General features: G+C 41.8%; 1 protein-coding gene across 9 annotated transcripts in view; it reads left to right on the forward strand.

Annotated features, from left to right (window-relative positions):
* Window positions 1-13,777, forward strand: part of ATXN2 (ataxin 2) — a 64,164-nt gene that overhangs the window by 22,529 nt on the left and 27,858 nt on the right. For 5 of the 9 annotated variants that reach the window (XM_081202944.1, XM_081202948.1, XM_081202945.1 and 2 more), the window contains 6 exons: window positions 869-940; window positions 3,027-3,183; window positions 7,716-7,840; window positions 10,070-10,161; window positions 11,293-11,490; window positions 12,693-12,871. In XM_081202944.1, coding sequence (XP_081059070.1) covers window positions 869-940; window positions 3,027-3,183; window positions 7,716-7,840; window positions 10,070-10,161; window positions 11,293-11,490; window positions 12,693-12,871 — 823 coding nt within the window. The remainder of the gene's footprint in view (window positions 1-868; window positions 941-3,026; window positions 3,184-7,715; window positions 7,841-10,069; window positions 10,162-11,292; window positions 11,491-12,692; window positions 12,872-13,777) is intronic. The other 4 variants (XM_081202946.1, XM_081202949.1, XM_081202947.1 and 1 more) reach the window with 1 other exon arrangement.

Consider the following 13,777-nt stretch of genomic DNA (forward strand, 5'->3'; position numbering starts at 1 on the left):
AATAAACTTTGATCTTCTGCAGTTTGCTCCTGTCCGGCTGAGCTCATTTTCTTCCGCAGGGACCCGTGGACCTAGTCCGACGAGCTGGGTGGCAGAGTAGCCCCGCACCCAGATTTTTCCGTAACAGTGGGGTCACAAAGAGTCGGTCACAACTAAACAACAACAACAAAAACTACCTTAAAATTAGTAAAATTTACTATTTCTAGTCAGGACATTTGTACACTGCCTCTTTAATATGAGGTTGGCAGAGTGTATTTCTCCCTACTCCCCCTACCCCCCGTGATCCTTCCTGAACCCTGGTTCCATTATGGAGGCTCTTACTCTGCCACCTGAGAATAGGCAAGTAGTCACACAGGGGAGGGTTTTCTGGGTTGTGATATCCGGGATAGGGAACTGATCTCTCTGGGGAGGTATGCCTGACTTCCTCCCTCTTCTCTTTTAGGTTTCATTGAAGCAGACCTTTAAAAAAATCTTATTTTTTTAATATGCTGTCGTGACTTTTAAACTGCTGTTGGTTTGCTTTATTACTGGGTTGTTTTGCATTAAATTATATTTATTTCTTGTCTTACTTTGCATTGTATTCATTTTATTTAAATAGCCTCCATCCTTTAATAAAATTAAGTCAGCAAAGAGTAAGGGGCTCTTACTGTGTTGGAACTTGATTCACTTTTTCTGTTGGAATGGTGTTTTTGTATTATTGCCTGCACCAAGCTTCAAGGAGGTGCGCCCTATAAACCTTAGTGGATTGAGGGCTAGAGTAAGAGGGATAGAGAATCACCTAAAATGTGTAGTGGGATTTTGTGTAGTTATGTAAACTACTTGATGTTTCATTTCCCTTGTGTGCAATACTTTGTTTTCCAACTCCTAGGGATCAAAATGTGAAGTCCAAGTGAAAAATGGAAATATATATGAAGGAGTTTTTAAAACTTACAGCTCTAAAGTAAGTGTGATTAGCTTTTTGTTCTGATTCTGTTGCCTATCCTCATTAGGTATAGGTTGAAAGTTTGCATTGGGATCTAGCCTTTCTGGTTTTCACTTGATGCCCCAGTATAGAATTAATTATTTTGGAGTTCACGGTGTTAAGAATTCAGTAGTTTTATTTGAATAGTTCTAAAAACTCGCAAGCAGATGAAAAAATTGAGTCTTGGGTTCAGTGGTGAAGTCCATGCATTCGTGCACTCAATTTTTGAAAGCCCATGTAGGAGGTAAGCTGTTATATTTTTGATAACGTAGGAATGTCATCTGGATTCTGTTAACTGGCACCATGTAATTTTTCTTTTCTTAAACTTTGTGTTTGCATTGCCTTTTGAGATGTATGTAAAATTTGCTGGAGCAGTTGTTCCCAAAGGGCCTGGCAGGAGAGGGTGGCAAGTGTGGCAGGAAGATTCAAGGACAATCAAATGAGAGTTTGTCTCAAATTGGACCTAATATAAATGCGATTTCCTGGCAAAAGTAAGCTTACACCTCTCATCAAGTTTGCACATATACTTAAGGTATACAGTCATACCTCAGGATAAATACGTTTCAGGATAAGTATTTTCGGGTTGCGCCCCACGGCGACCCGGAAGTAACAGAGTGCATTATTTCCTGGTTTCGCCGCTCGCGCATGTGCAGACTGTCAAAATGACGTCACACACATGTGCAGAAGCAGTGAAAGGTGACCCACAGACGTGCAGTCGCATCTTGTGTTCTGTTCAGGATGCGAACGAGGCTCCTGAATGGATCCCGTTCGCATCCCGAGGTATGTGTAATATACATATACACTGTATATGTAAGAGGCTTGTTTATAATTCTGTTTTGGGAATGATTCATGCCCATATGTAGCTGCTTTGTTTTATACTTTTTGGATGCCCCATGAACATATTATAAAGCAGTTGTGTTCTGGTTCAAAATCAAGCACTGCTAGGAGTTGCTTCTTTTTGTTTTCCTATGTATTTCTTATCAATAAAAGTTTTGGTGTGGCGTGAGCAAAATTTTATCCTGAAAGTGTGGCCCAGAGGAAAAAAGTTTTAAGAACCACTGCACTAGAGGGAAAGAGGGAGGCTATTGTACATTAAAAAGGTAAAGGTACCCCTGACCGTTAGGTCCAGTCGCGGGCGACTCTGGGGTTGTGTGCTCATCTCGCTCTATAGGCCGAGGGAGTCGGTGTTTGTCTGCAGACAGCTTCCGGGTCATGTAGATTAGAAAGATTAAAAAAGCCTTCTCTTTTGGGCAGCCTTTTGACCAAGGTAAAAATACCTCACCGTCTATTGATGCGCTTTAATCTGAGCTGATCAGCAGGTTGTGTGAGTAGTAACATACCTCCAAGTTTGCTTGTCACATTATGACCACATGCCTGTTGGTTCATTTTTACATTTGTGCAGGCTAAATATCTGGAAACCCCACACTTATTTAGAAGATTTGAATTATGTGCATAGCTTCCACTCTCTTCAGACAATGGTTTGCAAATTAAAAGCTACCTCCATTAGCATATCCTCACTTCCCTGTTTCTCTCCAGGGCAATTTCCTCAATCTCTCTACCGTTAATCTTGGTTTTGTGCTATCTGTGCACTAGTTCAATTGTGGTTAATGCAAACCCTTAATATTTTTTTAATAATCCGGAGACTGAAGCCATTGCTGGGTTTATAAACCCACTGAAGCCAAGTTGCAAGAGAGCCTGATACAAGTTCTCCATGGTTTGTGTTGGCATTCATGAAACAAATATTAATGCTAAAAGGGATGAAAATATTACCCTTGATAGGAAGAAGGGAAAGGAAAGTGGCATGCCTTCTGAGGTATGCAGAGACCTATAGTTATGTCTGCACTAGTTGTAAGGATATCAACAGCGCAAACCCAAGTCTTTGAGAAAACTTTCTAAACCGCCCCCGCCCTTCCTGGGGCCTTTCAAATGTTTTGAATTGCAACTCACATCAGCCCCGGCCAGCATGGGAGGGCACCAGGTTGCGGAAGGCTGTTCCAGACCATCTGTTGAAACTTAAATTCTTTCACATTAAGCTTGCTCAGTTCACGTTTCCCTTGCCTTTTAGTGTGATTTAGTGCTTGATGCAGCTCATCGAAAGACTGCAGAATCCAGCCCGGGTCCAAAACGAGAAGACATAATAGAGAGTATCTTGTTCAAGTCTTCGGATTTTGTGATGGTGCAGTTCAAAGACATGGATTCCAGTTATGCACGGAAAGGTACCTGTTTCTGTATGTTAGAATGGTTTATGAAACTAGCTTCTCTTTTAAAAAATGTTCCTAAAGGCTTAGCTTGGCGTGTGTTTCTTTGTGGGAGAAAGGGGTTAGGCTATAAGGAGCTGCCTTCTGTGGCATTGAAGTCTTAGTCCACATAGTTTCATACTGTCTACTGACTAGCAACGCCTCTTCTGGGTTTTTGAGGAAAGTTATTTCCCAGCTTTCTTACTCTGGAGCTGCCAGAGATTTGCCACAAGGCGATGTACACGTGGAGCATATGCTTTCCCACTGTTGAACCCTCCAGAGGTTTGGCTCACCCAGTCTTTGCAACTACTCGGAAGGATTCAACCTCTTGCACCGTTTATTGCTCCTGCTACAACACTTGACAAAAGCACCTTGCCCTTGTAATCTGCCAGGCAGAGAAGGGCAACTGTGGTAGCTGCATTGTTACAGCAGAACAGCTACACCTCTCCCCATGTTATGGAGTCACACAGTGGGGGTGGCTGATATTTCCAGTTTAATCCAAGCATTCGGATTCTGGTGGCAGCTGTCTTCGATATTGTTTTCAAAACCCAGTGGGGAAGAAAATAAGGCTGTTTGGGCTCTTCTTTGGAGGATGTCTTTAGAAAAGTAGTGATAGTAACTTATTGACAGGAGGACTCAGCTGGAGATCAAAGCCAGACTGGATTTATAAGGACAAAAGCAGCAGGCACCCAAACAGGTGAATAAATGTGGTGAAGTCTTAAATGTCCCAGAATTGTGAGCAATAGTTTAAAAGCAGGGCTGGGGAACCTTATTCCTGTCAAGGGCTGCATTCCCTCAGGGGTAATCTTTCAAGTCTTGCATGCCAGACGTGGGCAGGGCAAGAGCCGAAAGCAGGCAGAGCTTGCAGCACTGCTGGATGGCTTAGCTTTCTCTCTGTCTCTCTGCTACTCCATCATGCTTGTGGTGTCTGCCTTTCAGCTTTCTCTGTCCACCTCCCCTTCCATTAGTACAGGTTAGAACTGATTGCTTGCAGAGGGCTTTTTCTTTGCTCCTTCCCTCACTCCATCCATCTCCAGTTTTTCCCTCTGTCTCTCCCTCAGAGATCCCCCCAGCCTGTGGCTCACTGTGTCCACCTGTCTCTCATTGTCACACAATGGAAGACAAAGCAATTCTCAGGGGGTGGCCCCAGAGAGCAAGAGTGGGCCAACAATGTCTAGAATGCTGCAGGAAATTGGGGCGGGGGCACAGGTTCCCCATCAAGGTTTAAAATGACCTTTTGCAATCTTCTCTTGTTGTGTTAGCATATTAAGTATTTGGAAAAAAGAATACTTCTAGTTCTCCTAGTACTGTATATTGCAACAGATGGCCAACTTACTTGATATACTCTGGGTTGACTGGCAATAACCTTCCAAAAACAACAACACCCCAAACAGATAAAGAGCTCAAAAGTGCACGTGCTAAATTAGTTTAACTAGTGAGTTCCCAAGTGCTATAAGGAAAACAGATGAATCTTGCCAAGGTTAAATATTGGAAGTATGAGAGATCTGTGTCTGCTAGGTAACCTGAGTTTTTTCTGACTGGTTTAACAGGAAGCTCCATTGTAGAACAAAGGAATTCCTGAGGATCCAGTAGCATGTGTGTTTATAACTGAGGGAGCGGAGACAGAGGGTGAGGAGGGAGGAACTAAATTCTGGCAGTCTTGACTAAGTGAGATTTGAAGGATTCCATGAGCTTAGTTTGCATCCCTGAAAGAAGTCATGGCGCTCTATTTCTTTTCTCTTGAGTGGGGTATGTGCGTTGAGAGTACAGTAGTAACACAAGGGGGTCTTGTTGAGCTTTTGACTGTTAATCATTTATAGATGCACTTTTCTCTGCTATGACTAACTCACTTCTGATAACAGGAAATGCAGGACAGCTGACTGTTCTGTTCAGAGAGTAGCTAAACAGTGTCCAGAATGGGGAATGAGGAAGAAGCTTATTTTGCTACTGCATCAAAAACCAGCCACCCCGTGACTCTAAATTCCTTCTACCATAGTGGATCAGATTTGACAAAGGGAGGAGGGAGCAAGAGAGGGTGTATGTATGTATGTATGTATGTATGTATGTGATTTGGGGACCCAACAGGTAAACTAATTTTAGCACTGCACTTTAGCACTTATCATATTTTTGTGTTCGGGTTTTATTTTGGAAGATGGCACTACCAGTCAACCCAGAGTATATCAAGTACTGCAGGCTCCCTGTTATGAAATGGTAGGAGAACAAGGAACATTCTTTTTTCCAGGTTCTGTTCCAAATTCATCATTTTAAAGCCTTCGTCTCTATTCAGACAATCTTCTAAACCATGGACTTGGATGTGCCCCCCTCCTTCCCTAAACAGCAGCAAGAAGAATTATTCCAGTTGTAGTTCATTGCCGTTTCCCTGAACTGGGAAAACTATGGTCTCCGAGCCATGGTTTTGAATTGGTCCTTTGGTTTAGAGGTAGTTCTAAGCGTCATTTCTCAAAACTAGGAAGCTGAGGACAGAATCGGCATGTGAGGCTGCTGCTTGTTCCCAAGTCCTCTGTACCACAGTGTGGAAGATTACCTGAACTGAGTCGTAATAGTCAGTGGCCTGGCATGGACCCTCAAAATGTCACTGCTGCCCTAATCTTAATAAGGTCCTTTGCTTTAATAACTTACATGGTTCCTGCATTATTGCTTATGTTTTTCAAGCAACTTTGGAAAACTTGTCACATTTTCAGCTACTGCCTCCTGCCTCCCTGTTGTGAGATAAAATGTTGTTAGCTTTCTTGGCCCACTGTGATATTAGATATTTGAATGGTTGTTGAGCAGCAGTGCATGTACAGCAGTTTTCAAGCTGTGCTGCAGAACTCTGGGCTCCCTCTGGAAAACACCTCTTTTTTTAAAAAGCCTAATCCGAGACTGAAAAAAAATCCTCAAATTTTAGTCACCGACCCCTTACAGGGATTGAGGGGATGAGATGGGGGAAATAAGTGCCTGCCATCAAACTAATAGGCTCTTTCAGATTCTGGAGTATCTGGTGGGTTTGCTGGAATATGTCTTGTGACACAGTCATCATTCATGTTCCTGACTAAGTTTGCTAGGGCACTGCAGTTACCTTACCTGCTACTTTTATTTGTGATATTTAATCATGGTGTGCTTGATTTTCCAAACTTCTAACCAAACAAAAAAGCTAATAGCCTTTGCTGCAGCTGTTAACTTTCTGGACCAGAATTCAAACCCTGAAGCTGGCCAAGCCATGTTTGTATTTACAGTATATTTAAGGAGTATTAGGATGTGCGTCTAGGAATAAACAACTTACCCAGATTTTTGAGGCCATGGCGGTCAGTTTTCAAAGCACAAATGACACAATAAATATTTGTGAAGGGATAGCTAAGAGAATGCAAAATACGTGAATTTGCATCTGTGCTACTCTCTGACTGATTTTTATTTTCTTTCTTTTCCCATGTCTGTTGTAACTCCTTCAGAAGCAGGTAATATATTTGGCAGTCTTTTATTTCCGTACTTTGAATTTGCATATTTCTCTTTTAAAAAGTAGTATGTAATCTGTGTGTTTTATATTTGCTTACAGCTTCATGGCCGTAGAAATCATGCAGGCTGCAAATTATTGAAATTGGTTACAAGATTATTTTTGTATACAGGCAACTCCCAATTTACATGGGGATTACGTACAAGGCACCACATGCTTAAGTGAAATTGTATATATTTAAACACCACTGAAAAAGCCTGCAAACATCCTGCCCCTTTGTTGTGACATTTTTGGGTAACTTCCGGGTTTGGTGCAATGTGTGTGGTCACAGTTCTAGCTGTGTGTAATTTACATTTATTTAAAAATATAAATATTGCCTTTTGCTACACCCAGTATGCAGCCGAAAGCAATTGCATGGGAATTGTTTGTAGCCATGTGTTGATAAAGCAGTTTGTTTTTGTTTTTTAAGTAACCAGGTTGCCAGGAATATCCCTTGGGGTGTGCGTCCCTACCTTTTTGTTGTTGTAACTTGGGGGGGCTTCAGGTGCCTGGCCTCATTCTCCTTGCCATGTGTGAGATACAGAGAGTTGTAGACCGTGAAATCAGGTGGTGCAGCCCTCAGTGGAGGAGCCGTGCTAGTGTAACTTGTACTTAATAGGACTTATTTCTGAGTAGACATGCATAAGATTTTTACCGCTTTCCCAAGTGTTGCCACTGATGCTTCTGCCCAACGCTAGGGGTGCAGAGTTGGCTCTAAATTGGAAGTAAAATAAAGCAAACTTAAGGTGATGAGCTCCAGATTCATACTTCTTTCCTGGTCATAGACACAGTCTTATGTAACTGAAGCAGTTCCAAAGTTTGTTTTTCAAGCCATAAGTTTGGTTACGTAAGCAATTTCAACAGAATTGTTAAGGGGTACTACTGATTGTTGAAGTTTTGTCCTAATCTTGTTCAATTATTCCTTCATTCTATGGAATCAAATGATTTTGGAATTTGAAGGTATATAGAATATTAACTAACTAGAACTGATGTTAGCATCGCGTTAATTTTATTTTTTCAATTTCAGATGCTTTTACAGATTCTGCAATCAGTGCTAAAGTTAACGGTGAACACAAAGAGAAGGATCTTGAGCCTTGGGATGGTGGAGAAGGCACTACTACAGATGAGCTTGAAGCTTTGGAAACTGATGTTGTGAGCACATCTTTGTCTTGGGTTGACATTTGAGGGAGGGCATGTATTTTGAAGGAAAATCATCCAAGCAATATGGCAATTTTTGTTTTTGCACAAACCGTTCCAAAAAGAGCTGCCTTACTAGGGCAAGGCAGTGTTGTAACTGGGAATTTATTTATAAAGAGAACATTAAGGATAGTGGGAACCAGGGTGGATTTGATTTAAATCACTAGTCAGTAAGACTTGATTTACCGTATTTTTTGCTCTATAAGACTCACTTTTTCCCTCCTAAAAAGTAAGGGGAAATGTCTGTGCGTCGCTATGGAGCGAATGCAGGCTGCGCAGCTATCCCAGAAGCCAGAACAGCAGGAGGGATTGCTGCTTTCACTGCGCAGCAATCCCTCTTGCTGTTCTGGTTTCTGAGATTAAGAATATTTTTTTTCCTTGTTTTCCACCTCCAAAAAATAGGTGCGTCTTGTGGTCTGGTGCGTCTTATAGAGCGAAAAATACGGTAAATCTTTTTTTTCGCAGAAAGACATTCCTGCTGGTATAATCTTAATATTTACAATCAGATGAAGGTTTCGTTTTTGGAATAATAAATTTTCAGAGTAGTTTTTACAGTTGTATCAAAAATTACTGTCTTGGTTATGCTATTAGAAATACATAGATAATTATGAAATTATTGTGAGGTTCAATAAGTATATTTGGACAACTTTTCTGCTGTACTTTATTGGAAGGAGAAAAATAATCATAACAATTAATAACAATTTCCTTAAAAACCAACTTAGACGGAGTTTCAGCACGCATGAAAAACTTAAAACAAATCCTTTTTTCCTGATGAATAGCCTTTGGACTATAATGTAATTTAAATAGAAAACTATCTTTAGAAAGATTTTTTCCTCCAAAAGCATTTTATTTTAAAAATCTAATTTAAATTTAAAAAATCTGATTTAAATAAAAAAAAATCCATATTTTTTTAAAAAAAAAAGCATTGATTTTTATCCACCTTGGTGAGAACTACGTAGTTAAAACAGGATTTTGTTGAACCCCTGTACCTTAAAGTTGAAGGAACTTAATTTAAATTAAATTTTGTAGATTTAGTGCTAAATTGTCGGCTAACTTCTGGAAGTGTTTGAGGTTTTTGTGTTGGGGGACAGGTTCTGTAAGACCTCAACTTTTCATACAGAAATATTTCATATATGTCATAGATGTCATATGATAAAAATTCTGGATGCTTGTGCAGCCTTGCATTAGTGTGATTGTTCCTTGATTGGTGTGATTTCCTATTCTGCAAAATACCATGTCCTGCAGTCTCTAATCAAGCAGCTGCTCTGGTAGTTGTCTGTAAAATGTAATGAAGATGATTTTGTACAGCAGTTTGCTGAGAGATAGCCTTCACTCCCTAGCTCTGTGGCTTGACTCCAATAACCTTCCCAAATATGTTGTGTCTTTAATAGTAATGCTTCTTTTTGACACATACAGGACTAGTCAAAGCAAGGCAGACTATTGGTGTGTTTCATGTAGTGAATAATCTTTCTGTTTTACTAAAGATAATTTACGCAGCAGCTCTTGGGTAAAACATAGCTCAGCAGTTCAAAACATTCCAAACTTTATGATTTATATCTGTTAAATGCAAAGATACTGTCAAGTGTTGATGGTTGCTCGTGAGTAACCAGGCAGGACTCCGACCTGTCTTTTACAGGTTTTATTGGTGCAAACTCTGTACAGTTCAGAACCACAAAGTTCATGTCCGTCTTAGTCACTTGCAGATTCTGGGAGTGGCCCCTTCCGGTTTCTCCCCCAACGTAAGAACTTAGACACCCCAAATCTCCACCTCCCCTCCTTACGTTTCACCCCTCTGCGCAAGCTGGGCAACAGAAACGGCTGTCTGTTTCCTGGCCAGGCGAGGTGAGACGCTTGGGCTCTCAGTAGCATCTTCAACCCCACCCCCGCTTAGCTGCCCCCTTCCCCCCTCTGCTCCACTGGAGGTGTGGCTTAAGCGTCGGAGGCTCTCTGTATCCCCCTGCCTCCCTCCCCTGTTCCGATGGCAGTCCCCTGACAGATACTTACGCAGGAATAGGGATGGGGAACCTGTGGTCGTCCAGCAGTTGTTGGGTTCCAGTTCTCCGCATAGCCAGTGCTCAGGGATGATGGGAGTTGTAGTCTGGCAATGTTTGGAGGGACACAAGCCCCTCCCCCCATTAGATGACTTTTGAACTGTTGTGAATCCCACGCTTCTTTTCCTTCTAGTCTAATGGATGGGATCCTAATGACATGTTTCGATACAATGAAGAAAACTATGGCGTGGTGTCAACTTACGACAGCAGTTTGTCTTCATATACGTAAGTTACAATAGGTGGCGTGATTTTTATATTTATTGTTCCTGCTTCATTTAGTCTGCAACGTTAAGAATATTCCTCCAGGGTCTTTTCCTAGGAAGAGGCTGGGGGGGGGGAGAGAACTTTAAATTTTCTCTTCCCCCCTGCATGTGTCAGGGTGGATACAGGTTTCTGATGCATGTCAAACTTCATTCTTTTCTGGAGATAGTAGTCAAAAAAGAATTCTAAAGTTGAAACAGTTGCCAACATTCACTTGATACATATTAACCAGTATAAACATTTAAAACAACAACAGATAGGGGAGGGAATCATTTGGAATAAGGTCAGTTTTGCCATCTGAATCTTATTTTACTGTACAGTGGTGCCCCGCAAGACGAATGCCTCGCAAGACGGAAAACTCGCTAGACAAAAGAGTTTTCCGTTTTGGAGATGCTTCGCAAAACGAATTTCCTATGGGCTTGCTTCGCAAGACGACAATGTCTTGCGAGTTCCTGCTGGTTTTTTTCCCTCCCCCCTTTTTCTAAGCCGCTAAGCCGCTTATCAGCTGATTCGATCAGCAGATAAGCCGCTAAAAGCCGCTAATAGCGCTAATCCGCTAATCCGTCAATGGGCTTGCTTCGCAAGACGAAAAAACCACTAGACGAAGAGAATCACAGAACGGATTCTTTTCATCTGCACCACTGTAATCAGCATATCACAAATTTGACTGCTCAATGGGAAGCTTTGGGCAGTGCTCTGTGTACTCTGGATTGTATCCCAATACTTTATTAATTGGCTTTGCCCTTGACAGCAAATGAACAGGATCAGGGTGCAGATTCGTTACCCCAAATGGTAGAAATTCCAAATTCAACTTGTTCTTAACCAGGGAGTTGCCTTAACAAAATAAAGCAAAATACTGGGGTTCTGTGGCAGAGGAGTTCCTTTGCAGAGAAGATGACGGTGCGGACAGTATTTCCTGAAGGAAACTGGTTGGGAAGTCACTGGCAGACGTGCTATTAAACCGTCATGCCACCATCAGATGGCTCCTCCGATGGTGCAATCTTAACACTGTCACCTATGGATATTTCTTTTGCTTGTATCTAGAGTTTAAAACCAATCTCCTTTTTTTACCTCTCCTTCTCCCCTTTGTTTTAGGGTACCCCTTGAGAGGGATAACTCCGAAGAATTCTTAAAAAGGGAAGCCAGAGCAACCCAGTTAGCAGAAGAAATTGAATCTAGCGCTCAGTACAAAGCTCGAGCTGCTTTGGAAAACGACGACCGGTCAGAAGAGGAAAAATACACAGCTGTTCAGAGAAGTGCTAGTGAGCGAGAAGGCCATGGTGTGACCCCCAGGTATCTGGTGGGGCAGCAGGGGGAAGTGGGGAATCACTAATTTTCCTATAATTTTAGAAATAGGCATTGAATGGTTTTTACAGGCCAAGTAGTTTGGCGTTCATCTGTTGAGTTTCTGGATGACAGCATAGCTTCTCTGTAATCTTTGTACAGTTTATGGGGAAAAGGGATTGCTACATCTTACAAGGTTATTTTCCTGCATAAGGAGTGTTCTTCCTCTGAACTTGTATAAGATTCCTCAATCTTCTGTGTGTGCAGTGGAATCTGCGTGAGGGTCCAGCTAAAATGGTTCAGTTGTAAGACGGGACTGTTTCTCTGTATTTTAAATTAGTGGAGATATTTGTATGTGTACACAGTGCTGCTTTTCTAGAAAAAGGTGCCAGAACTCACCATGAATGCCTCCCTTGTTCTCTTATCGTGGCAATGGCACCCACTTGAGAGGTGCTGGAACCGAGTTTCAGCTCTACCTGGCTCCTAGCCGTGATTGGTCAAGCTACTGGTCAGGGCCAATTCTTATTTCCTTTTCTTCAATCCATCTCTCATGTAGCAGTGGGGGACCTTAAGCTTTCCAGCCAGGACTCTACCGTTGCATGTACACGCATTTGTGCGATGATCCTTCCGAGCTGCCCTAACCATCTGCCTGAATCTAAGAGAACGAGGGAGGTGGGGGCGTATTTATTTGACCTGTACTAGGGGCGACCCCCCAAAACATCCAGGGATACAGCTTGCTGTAGTTTTTTAGCGCCTCCACAGGGGTGTGTGTGTGTGTGTGTGTGTACACATACATACATGCACAATTTGTTTGCATCTCATTCCTTTGTTCCTCTTTCTATGTACTGATAACATTTTATTGTTTATGATTTCTGTATTTATTGGACATGTGTTAGTGAATTCATATGACAATAATGTCAGCAATACTGAGATGATCCCAAGTATTATTTTCAGAACCTAGCATTAAATGTCTCAATGTCCAGTATTTCTGGTGGCTCTGAGCTGTAATTTGTTGTCATGTTGCATAGAAATAATGACAACTCTCCCAATTTGAAGCTAATGTGAATTGCTAATATCAAACATGTCCTGCTCCCTTTTATTCCTGAATATTTAAAAGTTTCCCTGCCCTTAAGAACAAAGCAACATGTGATTTTAAGCCAAGAGCTGAAGTCCCATCTTATGTCTCTCTTCCTCCCCCCTTTTTTCTTCAGGGAGAATAAGTACATTCCACCTGGACAGCGGAATAGAGATGTTCTTTCTTGGGGAACTGGAAGGCAGAATTCACCAAGGATGGGCCAGTCCAGTTCAGGCCCACCAATTTCAAGATCTGGGTCTCACTCATCGGACTACAGTTCTAACTCTGGAGCAGACCAAAGAGTAGTTAATGGAGGCAAGTGTTCATCATGACTGAAATAAGAAAGCTTTTCTAGAGAGAGCTCTCCACCGCTGGATCCCTGGGGTAGTAGCCCTTTGAAATAATGTCTCCTGTTGCATCCCACCGCTAAAACAGAAAGAAACTAAAGCTGTGTCCATGGATATATAGTGAATTCCCTTTTGAAAACATCAAGCGAGTCCCTGTTGCATTAGAAAGGGCAGTTCTCTGACTCCCTTCATTGCTGTAGTCCCAGTGTGGTCAGTAGGTCTACATCAGCTGAACTAGCCAACAAATGCTTTTGTTTAGTCCACACTAAGTGTTGAAATAGAGATGGATCTGGTGGATGGGAAGAAAGGCAATCCAGCAGTCTTCTCTCTGGTTTGGCTCCTAACAACAACAACAACAACAACAACAACAACAACAACAACAACAACAACAACAAAAACAACACCTTTATTGTCAATGCACAACCTGTGTACAATGAAATTAACTGAGCCTCCCCTCCCCCCACAAACACTCAGTCTCATTGCACTCTGTGTGCTTGTCGCACAACACTTCACACCTAGCACACTTGCTATCAGATGCTGCTTACAATAACTATGGCAATACCAGCAAACAGTTACTTTATGTATACATCAATAATAGCTGCAGCTTTTTGTGTTCTTAAAATTTAACTTCCAAAATTGGCATAAAGTAATCAAAATACATAGCCCAGTTAAAAACAAAACTGTAATTCTTTTTGTGTGTGTTGTAAGCTGCCCTAGGGGTCTTTGGCGCCATGTGTGGCAAGGTATATATTTCGCTAAAGAAATACAGCTCGTTTTTCTTAAGTGTGGGGGTTGGGGGAAGAAAAGGCCTGGACTGTACATTGATTTCAGGTAAGTCGCATTAACAAGACTTTGAACTTCAGCTGGTAAACAA

The sequence above is a fragment of the Podarcis bocagei genome (assembly GCF_964188305.1).
Source record: "Podarcis bocagei genome assembly, chromosome: 7".
Lineage (NCBI taxonomy): Eukaryota > Metazoa > Chordata > Lepidosauria > Squamata > Lacertidae > Podarcis > Podarcis bocagei.